Raw genomic sequence first — 14,973 nt, 5'->3', positions numbered from 1 at the left:
AAAAACCAGAACAAATAGACCTGTGCTGTTATTCAAACACAACATGTTTACAGGCGACATCACCTTATAGATTATGGAAACCTTTCTTTTTGCACTGAGTTTGATCTTTATATGTTTGTTTGTTTCTGGATTCTGCCACTAAAATATACACACATTAACTAACTGCTGTTATTTCATGTCAAAAAAAGTTATAATAATTAAAATTTTTACATACTACATTACGACATACATTCAGACTCTTGCACATCAGTTCATTTGTTTATGGCATGAAGCTTTAGAATTTCTTTTGGGTTGAATATTTAAAAATCCCTCTGGTATTAGCTGCCCCACTCTTTTAAGGTTTGTTGCATGAGATTTATAGGAAACGGATGGATTGTTGGACTATGCAACGTATTTCCTATTCAATTAGAAATTTTAACATTTTAGTTAGGAAATACAAGATACACTCTGTCAAGGGCCTATTTGATGTAGCTTGTATAAGAAGTAATAATATTGTCCAAGCTAGAAAATAGTAAGTGTGCATCTAAATGGCCAAAAGGATAATGTAATTTATAATAGAGTGAAATTGACCAAGTAATTTATATCTATGAATACTAGAACACAGCAATGTCCTTCCCCGTCTTATAAATGAGACATGAACGTGAGAGGTCCCTTCCAGGATCTTGAGAACGAATTATGTTCGCCACAGAAAGACGTTGAAATGATGAGTCGACACAGCGCCGGGCTTTGTTTCTGTTTGTACAAAGACAGGCGTGCGCACACACCCACACACCTAAAAATAATTTCCTTTTGTCAGTTTGTCAAATTTTCATTAGGCTATAAAACTTAATTTTGTATACCAGAATGATTTGAGTCTTGTACAACAGCTAAGCCTGCTTTATTCAGGTTGGCTCCAGTGCAGTGAATTAAATGAATTAATCCTGAAGTAGGTCTCAGTCCTACCTCAAGGTTTCTCGCTGACCTCTCTGCCTTCTTTCATTGCAAGCAAAAAGTTCATTACGGTTGTTTCCACACGGCAATGCCAACTTGGAGGGTCCTTGAACCCGAAACAACCTCAATCATTGCAAAAAATACAATTGCATATTCCAAAAGCTACAGAGATAATAAAATTATGCTTAATTGCATTTCTATTGGACTGCATGAACATGATCACCCTCTGTACACATTTATTGAAAATGGGTATTTTGGGGTCCTTGGAACTGTTTGAAGGAATGCTTAGTTTAACTTACCATGAGGTTATTAGGTGCAGGTCTCTCTTTAGGGTGCCGCCGCATACTGAGAAAAAAAGAGATACAAGCAGTCTGTATGCAGCCACTAATGAAACTGTGTTTCTAAGTTCACGAGATGTTTTTGTTCTAACTTTCATTTCATGCCTATTTTGTATTCATAAATGAATATTCAAGAGGAGGCTTGAAACAAAACCCTTCATGCCACAGAAAGTGAAAGAGAAGAGTTACTACCCACACAGCTCTCACATTTGTATGTGTGTGTTTCTGGGAGCGTCCAGCGTATACATACGTGATCCGTCAGAGCGACCTAAATCGGGGACCTTCTGCAGTTGGTCATGTAACTGGTTTATGCATAACAATGAAAGGGCCGTGAGCGTGTAAGAATAGTGTGGGAGAGGACAGTATGAGCGCTGCACCGTGGCAGGGCAGGGCAGAGCTCCCGCACCTCAGTCGGTCCTGAGAGAGAGGTGCCCTGTCTGAGTAAATACAGCAGCCATGGGGGGATAAACAACAGCTGGTATAGTCAGCTAGTGAGTGCAGATGTGGTTTGGGTGTGTATGTAGATATTTGTCTAACTGTAAAGGTTACAAGAGGCTAATGAATCAGAGGCAAACACAGAGTAAACACTGTATTTGTCCTGATGCATTAGATAAATCAATCATGCTTCATATAAAAAGAACAGCTTTTTATTCATTATCAACAGCACTGAATATCAGAGCTATTAGCCAAGATAACCACAATGCATTAACACACACAGGCAAATGCACTTTAATCCTATTGTGTATCATTATACCTTTGATTCATCTGCAATAACTTGGCTCATCTAAATCAAATGCAGCTTGTGGCCTTTGTGATTGTTCGGTCTGGCTCTGTGGGGCCAGAGATGGTTGACGGCGCCACACATAAAAACTAAAATCACAAACAAATACATGACGCAGGCAACAGAAAATGAAAACCAGTAGAATTCCATTTAAACTCCTTTTGGTGTTCGTCTCAAAAGAACGAACCCTTAAAACCAATAACAGCTACTGACTCACCACTGAGTGATGAAGTGGACGAACTTCTCGCTGAACTGGCCGACAGGAAGATCTGGAGGATCCTGTGAGGAGAGACAAAACAATTGAGAAAGCAAGAAATATGTTAATCTAGGATGAGATATTCAACTCTGCATTTAATGACGAATCCTGAAACAACTGCACATGATTTGCATGAAAAAAAGACATAAAGGATGGTTTACATCAAGTCATTTATCTGAACTGAGATAAGGGTTTGTCATACTAAATGAGGTAAACTTAGACTGAAAATATTAATCCCAATTTGAACTTAATACCTCAGCACCTCAGCAAGGTTTCTACGAGCTTTCATCTCCATTTAAATAAAAGACAAGGTCTCAAAAGTGCTCAAGTTGAATGAGATCAACTTCAACATTTATCGGTGTCATTACCGGTACAATGTATGTTCAAAGAGTATAGACCGCTGAAGAGCCTGGATTCAGTGAGGTTCAGAGTTAAGTACCTTTCTTGTATAAAGACTTTAGTGTCTGACCTCAAGGCTACACGCTGCGCTCTTTATCCCTGGGACTCATGGTAGCATTGAGTGGGGATTGGCAGTAGAGTCGTAATGGACCTGTAACACCTGCTGGGTGACACGGAGTTTGTCTTGCTTGCTCAAGCCATCAACAAATACGGCGATTCAAAAGGTGAAAGTGCAAATGTAAGAGAAAGCGTTGCCACCATGGCTGTACAGAGCGCAGTGCAGAGAGGAGGAAGAACATGAAAAATCAGTTGATAACAGAACTAGGTAAAAAAAACCAAAAAAAAACCTGACTGTGTTCCTGCATATTGTTAATTTGGATTTTGCTGTATCAAGTCATGGGGTTAAAATGCAAAAGCTCCAGCAGGCTTGGATGGATTATTTTTACTTAAGCATTTCATGTGGTAAAAACATATTGTGCTCACGGTATGTTTCACGACTGAATTGGGAATTTTGCAATAAGTGAATTTCTTTCACCTCAGATCACAACATTTTCAACCAATCAACGTGTAAAATAAAACTCACAGGGACAATTAATGTCAGGACCAAGACTAAATTGCTACCAGAACAAACAAATAAGAAGCTGTGTGTGTGTGTGTGCGTGTTTGTGTTTGAGGCTTGCAACATGTTGTCAATGGAAGTTCTATGAACCACCGTGTCATGTCAAACATTTGTACCAAACTCACCCTCACCTCATGACTCCATCCATTGTCCTACTCTCACCTACATTTCCCACCAGACCCGTCACCTCTTGTGTGGCACGGCTTCATACCCCACTAGGAGCGTTTTGTCTACTCGTTATTTTATTTTTTTTACTTCTTGTTTTGGTCATTTTTCTGGCTTATTGTGTCTCTAGCCTGAGTAAACGTTATTAAATGGTTTCTTTTTTGTCCATTTTGTTTCTGTTGTTTTTTTCTTACTTTGTGCTGTAGCCTACAGATAAAGGTGATACAGCTTGCTGTGTATTTGTTGGGATTCTGCAGAGGTTGTTGTATTTTGAAAATGGACCGCTTTCCTCTGCTTGACTTCCTGCCCAGCTGACTGACCAGATCTCTGATGCGCTTTCACCAAAATAGAGTTTGAACCCATCTTTAGCACAGTGATGCGCCGGGACGCTTCTGGCGCGCACCGCAGAGCCAGAACGCCATTTAGACGGAAACGGTGGAAAATAGCCTTCTTTTACCACCATTCACTTTTGGCATTAAAAGCTCTCAGTAAAAGCTTATTTCTACTCCTGACATATTTGTAGAAAAAGTGTCAATCACTGCTCAGCAATAGCAGTATCAAATTAACAAGAGCCAAGTGTTAAATTGTGTGTTAAAAAGGACGAGGATCAGAATTTTCCTTTGGATTAGTAGAATATAAATCTACCGAGATGTATCACGATACTTTGAAATACTGCATTCCAACACAACAGCATGTGTGCGAGCCAGAGATGTTTACCTCACACACAGGAGGAACAATCTGAAAATATCAAAACTAAGTTAATCAGTAGGCAAATGGTCGGTTTAGGTCAAGATTTAAAACATGTACAACAATGACATCCGAAGATACGAACAAAGATGTGAACAAAAACAACACAAACTACTCAGATATGCACAAAAATCATAAAGCCTGGGACCACAGCAAGGCATTTATTCAAATGCCTGGAATGAAACCTCTTTACATTTGAAGCCCTGCTGCGCCATTAAAAACACCTCTGGGCAGTGTTCGCCATTCCTTAATGCTCCGATCGGCAGGCTCCCGCAAAGCATGATGCATGAACCCATTTAAATTAACAAAGGAATGGGTTCCTTCTAATCTCACTGCACTTCACAGTTCTGCCGCCGCTTGGATGAGCAATATATCATAGCACATACACATACACAAACACGCATGCACAAACACACATGCACAAACACACAAGCACAAACAAATGCCCTTGAGCACTGCACACCACAAGCCTCAGTATACACTCCGTTTAGAGGGAGAGCCCCAAATAATTTGCTACCACTATATTATGGTGTGTACACACACACACGCGCACGCACACACACACACACACACACACACACACACACACACACACACACACACACACACACACACACACACGCACGTGCAGAGAGAGAGAGAGAGAGAGAGAGAGAGAGAGAGAAAACAAGATCAATTACAGCCACAGTATGTATAAAGTGTTGACTACACAACTCATTTATGTGTTGTGTAGGCTAAATCTGATACAAAATCTCTGTCTGCACTTTCCCCACATATCTGCATGCACATGCACCTTTTTGCAGACACAAACACACACATTTATGAATGTATTCATGTCTCCAGCTGAGAGGAACACCGCTGCAGCTTTGATGTGGCAGCGGGCGACAACACAAAAGACAAGCAGGCTGATGAAAGTGGCTGGTCTGTGTGAATTATTCCTCTGGTTGTCAATGTGTTCCACTAAGAGACAGAACACACACTACGAGGGTACAAGGGTACAAGTAAATATACATGTCATTGCCATGAAGCAATTATTAGGCAAAATTAGATCAGTAATTACAGGCTTGAAAATAAAGTGGGAGTTCTTTATTAGCGGAGCCACTTGCTATTCAACAAACAAGAGGAGAGAGGATCATTAATGAGGGAGGACAGCAGACAGATGGTAGGAACAACTGCAGAGAACTTCTCATTCAAGACCTCGGATTGACGAGGCTAGCATGTGACTCCACCATGGACCAATACCAACTAACGTTTACAAAAAATACACTGGATTATATCTTATGGTTTTGAAATTAAACACACATGAGTTACCTCATAAGCACAAGCCTTTGGCCTCAATATAACTTAAGTCTTGAATCAATGACAAACATATAAGTTCTGAAACATGGGTGAGTGTGGTTCGGACTAGTCCTTACAAAGGAAAGATCACCGCTGTGTGTATCTCTTTCTGTGATAAAGCCTCATATTTCAAGGACATTATATTATATTGGGGTTACAGCCTCTTTTGGTTTTCTCCAAATACTCATCCAAGTGAATAGAAACTAATCAAAGCTGACTAAAAAATGTAACCCTCATCATTCAGGGATCAAAGAGTTTACTGTCCTTAAACCAGAGTCTATGTTTTGTGGGCTGAATGTGCAATATAGCTTTTGTTCACTTTTCAGACTCCATCTTAGAAATATGCATTCAACTATTTTAATTCTAACTCATTTCTATCAAAGAATCCACACAAACAAAGGAACAGTTTATACACCAACATGTTTTTCTAATTAATTTTTCAAATTCTGTTGTGTTGGCTTGGTGGTCGAATCCATTTAAAGAGATCTCTCTCGGCAAGTTCACAAATGTTGAAAGATTTTTTTAAACTTTGATGCACCAAGTCTTTCTGTCAATGTATCTGATAAACTGCGACCTCTTTTTCTCTTCTTTGTTACATTTATCTGTATGTTTATATCATAATTTTCTCCTTACCACATAACATTTATTTCTGAATTGTGGTCAGACTAATGTTCCTCTGTGAAGACTTCTTTATATTTGACATTTACTCAACTGGAAATCATAATCCTTTGTATACCTGTTAATCTGTGTGCCTACCTATTGTTGAACCTAATGTTAATCTCTGTATTTATTGAGTCTTTATTTTGGGCCTGCCCTCCTCAGCCCATTCCTCACTGTGTACATTCATGAGTGATTTAAAAAGAAAGGAAAAAAAGAGAAGCAGACTGCCACACACAGTGCAGCACACACGCACCAACACCTCCAGTTACAATAATATTAATGATCCACTCACAAGAGCGTACTACTCATTCAGCCATTAAAGCAACTTTTAAATTCCCGGTGGATAAGTCACACACAATATCAAAGCATCACCACCAAAGGAAATAACAAAATATTTGGATCACATCTACAGTGTAAACTTAATGAACAATATTTACAAAATGTCAGTGAGTCAAATGTAATTCATCACACTGCCCACAATATTGAAGTCAGGTGTGTCTAAAACTACCTTAGCATTAAATCAACTCCTCCGTGGGATACAGGCAAACGCATCGAATTGTGTATTTATTTGCGAAATACAAATAAAAGAAAAGTCATCTACAAGTTGTACTCTGCTCCGAACTAACAACTAACTGTGAACACGCTGCAATAGATGAACTGTTGTGAGGAATTACAGACCTCAACCTTCACGTTCTCTACGAGCGACTTCATGTTTCCAACGAGAGCTTATCCTCTTGTCCCTTCCTCCAAAACACTGTATTAGCTGGGACAGTAAGGCGGCGCTGCCTCGCCAGGGACAACAGAGAGCGTTCTCTCGCCTCAAGGGGAGACGGCAAAGGGCACAGGAAAAATAGTTTGAGTGATGGCTACGTCTAGCTGACTAATGAACAGTTCAGCCCAGGTCAATCCATTACAACCGAAAGCATTTAATTATTAATTACGGCCAATCTATAGGCAGTTAAGGACAAGTGACATTGTATGTTTAATGTGCGATATGGCTGGTGATGAGGGGGGTGGCGGGTGAGGGGTGGGGGAGTGGGGGTGGGGATGGGGGTGGGGGGGGGGTGAGGGCTGGTTTAGGCTCCAAATGTTGTTGAGGCCTTTGGGTTATTAATGCGTGTCAGCAAAGAAAAAAAAGAGAGAGGAGGGAAAGGTTGTGATTCCTGCTTGTGATAAAAATGTAGGGAGTGTGAGATTATTTATTCATGTACAGAGCAGCATATCGATACATCAGGTAATGAAAACTGTTGAGGTTGGTCACCCTGCGTGCTCGCCTGGTGTTTGAAATACTTTAACTGATAAACTTTGTGTGTTTGGAAAAGGAAAGAGCACGCCACAGCATCTTAGAAACGGATGTTACCATCATAAAGAGGGTTGTAAACTGCCAGATATCATTTATCCTGATTTCATCACATACCGTTGTAGTGTGCAACTGCTTCGTCTAGTGTTTATGAGATTTGTTCAGGTTTGGGTTTTTCGTTTCAGTGTGGAATTGTTCAATCATTGGAAAGTAGAAGAGAATGAATTTAAGATTTGAAACAAAACAAAACAAAACAAAACAAAACAAAACAAAACAGAGGGCACCCGTATTTTACAGAGTGAATAGATCCGTTTGTTTAAATGACTTCTTAAATCATGTACTTTGTTGTGCGTCTGTTGACTTCTTGTACAAAAACAAACAGCCAGTGCAGTACGCAGCCTGGTCCTGGTTAACCACATTTTGGCCTTCTTTGGTCCTGGCTCTGTAGGATACAGAATTCAGGGCTGTGTTTTGTCTGTGTGTCAGTCATGAGAGGTCCCACCTCTACAGTAATGTGCATGTGCATATGTGTATTGCCTGAGGCAGTTGCGTAGGGTGAAGGGTTGAGTGAATGGGGAGCAAAGCCGCCTGAATGGTTTGCTTCATTAGGAAACAAAATATAAGCTTTCCGGGCCATTAGGACTGACTTTAGATGCAAAAGCACATAAGACGACGACTCACCTCATCAACGATGCATTGCAGTAACTGGAGAGGCTGGAAGAGGAGAGGCACATGGAGATGAAGAAAGAAAAAAGAAAAAAAAAAAACACGTTAGACTACATGGAATTTCTTGGCAATAAGGAAAATCAATAGTGTGATAAAAAAAAAGAAGTATCTTCCTAGATTAATCAAATGCAGCGAGCTCGGGCAAAGCCACCCTTCAGCCTCTCAGTGTTTTTATTATTCTATAATGCCACCTAATGTAATACCAGCAGTTTAAGCATGATCTAATATTTTGTTGCAAAAACACAATTTGAGTGTTTTTCTCAAATGGGAGAGTCAACCAAGAGTAACGGACGATACGGTGGGAGACCTCTAGCGTCTTTCTTCCTCTTCCACTGAAATCAAACTTACCATTAAAGATCCTTGATTTTTCTGAATCTGCAGGGCAACACAGAGAAAAAGAGACGAGGCCATATGTAATTAGCGTGTCATAATCAAGACGATGCACTTGGACACATTATGATCACGAGGAGAAAATTATTGCTTTCCTGTTGGCAATTTGTGAGTACGTGTTGACACCATTTACATAATGAAAACACACAAATGTTAATGGCCTTGCTCTCATTTGTGGAGAATGAGGATAAAAGATCCACTAATGCAAATTTTCAGAGGAGCACTTTATTTCTGCCCTCCAGGTTATCTAGATATGCTGGGATGTAGAATATCTGTTACAAACAGTATCGAGGAAGCTTTATGACGAGCACGCTCAGTGTGTCTGTGTCACAGGTGCAACGATGAATTAAACAGGCGTACATACATGATGACAAAAGGTGTTGTTAATTGGACTGGGCAAAAAAGGGCAAGAGGACAGAAAGCAGATCTTTAAAAAGGTGAAGAATCCCAGAAAACTGGTGCTGAGCTTAAAATTCAGGGGAAAAACATCTGTGGTGTCTGGTACTTATTTGATTTATTACTGTAGTCACAATCAAAACATATGAAAGGACGCGTTCTTTATAATATTCGCTAGAAAAGAACTCTTGTTTGGGAGATGAAGACACTGCCTTTGTCTTCAAATGTGTGACGCTGCAGTGAAACTACTGAAAGCAGTTAGTTTTCCTGTTTAAAACCCCAAGGGGCTGAATTTATAGGAAAAGCCTGTTTTTAATTTCTGAAAAACAAAATTTATAACTTCATCACACAGACTAAATAACACAAGGCTCAAAACCTATAGGCTCAGCTAAAAGTCTAATAATGTTTGGTAAATAAATTGCTCATTTCTCCAGGTCTTTTGACAGTGCATTAGAGCACTTATTGATTCACTCGATTAAATACAGGTTTTCACCCTCTGTAAATACCAAGAGACTCCTAAACTGCCTCTATATCCAGTTTTGCCTGATTCAGACACATTAAAGGCAACTATGGAAAACTAATTTGTTCAGAAATAATTACTAGAACAAAATTGCATGCTGCTCCAGGGGTTGAAATTGGATAGTGGGAGACTAACTTATTCAAACGTAATTGAGCTCTTATTCTTGTACTGGGTAGCTTGACCACATATCAAAAAGGAAGGTTTATTTATCCCTCCCTATCTTTCCTTCTTGACTGAAACTCTCATCAGTGTGTGCTGATAATCTGGTAGAGATGTCATTATCTGCATGTTCATCCTGAGGGTAAACATTGTTTAACGTGATATGTAAACGAAGATTTTCCGATGAGGCCTTTCTTCAGTTTTCTGAAATTCTTGAGCGCTTCTCGTTAGTTGAAAATAAAACGGTATGAAAACAAAAAGTCACAAAAATAACATTTTTAGATGTGAAATTATTTTTAGAAGCAACTTAATAAACACTGCTTAAAGAGCTGAAGCTATAAAAAGATGGAAAAGGGGAAAAAGAGAGGCCCTTTCCTCTCTTCTTTTCTTTACTGTTGGGTAACACAGTGGCGTGCTGGTTGTTGGTCTGCATGTGCTACAATGAAATTCTAGGTTGTTAAAAGTCCATGCGAAGTACTGAAGCTCTTCTCTGATCTGCTTCAAACTGACAACCTGTCATCCTACAATTAGACTATGTGGTAAATTTAGATTTACACCACCTGATTAATTAGTCACAGAGGAAGCTCTATCAAGTCAAATTATCACGTATTAAAAACATCTTATCGGTCTTTAGGAATCCAAACAAAGATCAAACTGTTCAAAATGTTTGAGTATGTTCAATGTTAAAGTAATCTAAAGCCTGAAAGTAAAGCCGAAGGCAGTGAAATATTTCTTACAGAACGACACGTGAACAACCGAAGTGTAAAAGAGTTTGGAGCTGAAAAAATTACAGCACACATTGTTCACAACACACAGTACACAGTAGAAATGGATACTATTTCCTTTCCATTTCAATTGAGAGGAAAAAAACAAAACAACAAAGGGAAAGCGTCTATATTGTTTGATGGACGCAGCGATGTGTAATGGAAGTTGCAGAAACACAAACAGAAAGGACTGACGTTGTGACAACGGTGTTTCATCCACAAATCCATTCAAATTTGAGAAAATATGACAAAATGAAGAGAAACAAAAACAACCAGAGAGCAAGCAAAAAGACAACAAATCAATCAGAAACAATAGTGCTGGCGGCTGTATACACATCACATCAGGTCTGGTGTCTTCAAAGACTTTCAGAGCGAGCCGTGCAAAACTCCATTAACTCCTGACAAAGAATGCAAATGAATCGCGACATGTGGTGAAGTGGAATTAAAGAGACCATCTCTAATCATGACAAACATGATGACTCTGCTGTGCGTGCATACACACGCAGACACAAACGAATGAATGAAAGATAACGCATCAACTAAACAACATCCATGAATAAAAGCAAGTGGAAAGCACACGCACGTTTCCTCTGAATTTCAAAGGGTGAACAAAACACCCCAAACACTGCTTAAATTGTTGTTGTTTTTTCTAAAGTGCAAATCACAAATGCCCCAAAGCCAAATTCAACTTTTATCAACTCATTCAGTATCTTCCACTAGTCTACAGTGGCGATTCAATCTCTGTCGCTCTCTTTTATCTTCCACTTCTGCCTCAGCCTGTGCTACAACGTTCTCTGTGAAGTGTAGCAGGGGGTTTTGCGCAGACAGCTGTGCCAGCGTCTGCAAAAATGACAGCTTAGGCCCGAGGACGTTGGCTGGCTGCGCCTGACGAGCTGGATCCAAGCGCTCTCGCCACACTGCTCTGCTACAGCCTGCAGGTGAACTGTCTGCAGTGCCATATGGAGTTAGGGGAAAATTAACACCGAGATGAGGGAAGCTGCGTGACGGCGGAGAGCCGAAACTAAAAAAAACAGAGCTGTTTCTCATATTTTGTCCACCTCTCTCATATCAGCAAGGGTGAACTAAACTACCATTCACACACTAACAATTAACATGATAATGACAGTATTAAATGAGGGAATCAGACACGCCTCAGGCTGCAGTCACACACACACACGCACGCACACGCACACGCACGCACACACACACACACACACACACACACACACACACACACACACACACACACACACACACACACACACACACCACTGTGTGACATTTACATCACTGTACAATTTAAGTGCTGCATAAATACACCTTTGCTGTGTTGCACTTGCAGTTTGCTTTTCGTCATGACGTAGGAATTAATGATCAACACAGTGAAAATAGGTGACGAGCTACATCAGTCTCTAACACAGCTGTTCACCATGTAAACATGCAACTCGGTGCTAAATTAATTCTTGTCGGTTTTTTAGGAATACCATCTTTAAACAGAGGCAATGGACATTAACCTGTAAATTACCAATGACCTAAAAGACAACATTTGAACGCATATATGCTGAGATTTCTGATATCTCAAGTTATCCAGCTCCAATGTTAAATAAATCTGTTCCCTCTTTGCCAGGAAGGATAATTGGCACCTGATAAGAAGCAGTCACTCAGACAAACACTGGGCAAATAGTGCAGGACTTACAACACATTCAGCTTATTTAGTCAACGACAGTCAAGTTTCAATAGATTGATGGAGCTGTCTCGGTGTTGCATACACTGAGCACACAGGAAAACTCCTGTCAAATTAGTGTCCATGGCTGAGATGTAAACATTAAAATCCCAAATTTCCTTTTGTATAATTACCATTTTGGAAGCTAAAATTTTACACAATCATAGTTAAATTTAAATGGGAAACTCTTTCAATCTCAAATATGTCCCATCGCATTCTCGTGATGGTGGGTAGCCAGGAGGTAACCTGAGGTAACCAGATTCAGATTGCTCAGCTAGGGATTAGTGAGATAAACCCATCTTAAAGGACTAATTAAGACTTGATGGGGATTGGGAAACTACTTCTGTGGTCGGCAATTACATTTGAGCGGGATTTTAACTTAGTGTACCAGAGAAAAAGAACGAACCCTAGTGTAGCTTTATACATTTAAAGTTGTATAGCAACAACTAATCTGCATAAATCTGGATGAGAGGGAATAGAAGCTCCAAGTTGGCAGACATCTTAAATTCATTCAGGGGTTATGATCAGTGTCTCTCATTACAGAAAGCAAGAACACTAAAAGAAAATTAGAAAATTAAAATAATGTTACAAAGAGGTTTAGAATCAGGTGGGATCTTCTTAAACCTCGTTTCATCAATCTGATTAAAAAGTTAATTAATACAATCTGCAGCAAAGACACTGACGTTTATCTATCACGAACACCGTTAATGAGATCGAAAACTGCAACAAGAAATCAACCCAGCAAAAATGATTTGAAGGAAAACGGCTCCTATCAAAAAATCTCAGCTTTTCAGATATAAATCAGTTGCATAATGATAACAGTGAGCCTTAAATACAAGTCAAACACAAAGACAACATTAAAAATGACTTACCTGTGGATAGGGGAACATGCCAAGCGCCAGCTGTGTAGAGAAGAACAAATAATCATAAATGCCTGAGTATATATTGAAACAAAATACATTTAATAAATTAAATAAAAGAAAAAACAATTCTGTAAAATGACTGGAAACATTTGTTTTAACCACCCTACTAACGGGTAATGTGAGAGCGTGTGTCTATGCAATATAGTGCAATCAATGATATCAACAAAGTCGCCGTAAAAAGTCAAGTCACTACTTATTTTGACAAATTATAAGCTTCGGAAAATAAATCATTTCTTGAATGTCCACTGCATTTCATTCTATTAGACTACAGAGGAGCATAATAATGTATCCCTCATTTTTACAGTATGAATTATATCTTTGTTCACATGCATTAATGTATGCACGCCCTTCCACTGTCTGTCTTAACGGCATGAAATTCAAGAAGGAAAATGGTGCTGAAGCCACTGAAGCATGCAGAACTTGAGACTTTCAGTCTTTGAGGTAAGCTTAGTGCCCACCTGCTGATAACACTTCCTCATCAAACAACATCAGCTATTAGTTAATAACCCCCCTGCAATTACCACCTGCAGAGAACAAAATAGAGGGATAAGGAGAAGGAGAACAGGATTGTGGGATGGTTGTATGCAATGTGTGTGTGTGTGTTGGGTATTTTCGCTGGGGGGTTGGGTGACAGTTCTCCCTGACATTTGGCAATTCACTCGGGGTGGGCATTTTTCATCTTGGTCAAGGGCAGCTTAGTGGCAACATTACGTTATTAAAACGTCACAACGCTCACCTCTTTCCTTGAACATAAATAGACCAACTAGCAGGCTAAAGATCAATACAAACTGAATGGGACTGAGAGCCATTTCATTTAGCTTAATGCACGCATCCACAGTGAGAAACAAAGAGAACAGGCTCCACTGCTACACAACTCCATCTTCATCACACGGAGATCATGTCAATAATTCTGACACGATTCCATCACTGCGATCTCATCCATTATTGTTAGAATTGCAGTGATATTAAACATTATTGACAAACAAAGGCTGGGCAGGAGCCCAAATCATTTGTTATACTGCAGAGGGAGAGCTGCAGACACAAATAGATGGAGAATCAATAGTCAGTGGGAGGACAAGAGACCAGGGAAGTGTAATACTGAAATTAAAATGTTTGAAAACACGGGGTGTCAGTCAAGAGCTCGATCAACGCGATGTAGACAGATGACCAGAGATACTGATGCACACACACTCAGGTCAATGAGCAACAAGACACACACTACCATTTATTAGATTTGTACTGTCTTTACACACTAGAGGTGTTTTTTTCATACGATTGATTCACAAGTCAATATATTTTTTCAAACTGTTGTTTTTGTAACGAGTACTTTTACACAAAAAGCGAACATTACACTGCGAAAAAGTGACCTTATTTTTTTTTTGAAGGGAGGTTGATTTTTCTGAGCTTTCGCAGCTCATGTAAAGGCATCAACCAATCACAGTGAGGAAGTGGACATCACAACTGCTAATGACACTATTGATTGTTTGTGTCTCTAGTCACCAGGACTAAAAGCACAAAAATGACAAAGTATGAAGTAGCATCATTGAACAATTAGTCTATTAAGGTAGTTAGTAGTTTGTGTAGTTTCCTTTTGGATGTAGTAAAGTTGGTAGTAAGCAGGTAGCGAGCAGGTGTTAGAGCGAGTTGGACTATTGTACCAAAACCTCTTCCTTTCATAAGTGAAGAGGAGCACGACAAGATCTTGTTTTCTAACAAGCTGATGCGAACCATTAAAAAAAAAAAAAAAAAAAAAAAAAAAAAAAGTTTAACAGCTGTCGCACATTTGCATCGCTGCCGGTACGAATAGTTTTAATGTGAAATATTTGCAGGTGGGTATTG

General features: G+C 39.5%; 1 protein-coding gene across 3 annotated transcripts in view; it reads right to left on the bottom strand.

Moving 5' to 3' along the window:
- The window catches only part of map2k5 (mitogen-activated protein kinase kinase 5), a 54,778-nt gene that overhangs the window by 13,447 nt on the left and 26,358 nt on the right, over positions 1-14,973 (bottom strand). Inside the window, exons 17-21 of one of the 3 annotated variants that reach the window (XM_069173913.1) lie at positions 13,084-13,113; positions 8,608-8,634; positions 8,215-8,247; positions 2,267-2,328; positions 1,230-1,275 (exon numbers count right to left, since the gene is read on the bottom strand). In XM_069173913.1, the coding sequence (XP_069030014.1) occupies positions 1,230-1,275; positions 2,267-2,328; positions 8,215-8,247; positions 8,608-8,634; positions 13,084-13,113 (198 nt within the window). The other 2 variants (XM_069173914.1, XM_069173915.1) reach the window with 2 other exon arrangements.

The sequence above is a fragment of the Embiotoca jacksoni genome, unplaced genomic scaffold (genome assembly GCF_022577435.1).
Source record: "Embiotoca jacksoni isolate LCO1_2020_lvr unplaced genomic scaffold, fEmbJac1.0.p SCAF_6, whole genome shotgun sequence".
NCBI classification, from domain to species: Eukaryota; Metazoa; Chordata; class Actinopteri; family Embiotocidae; genus Embiotoca; species Embiotoca jacksoni.
The sequence above is the reverse complement of the archived record's forward strand: the minus strand, read 5'-3'. Positions and strand labels throughout refer to the sequence as shown.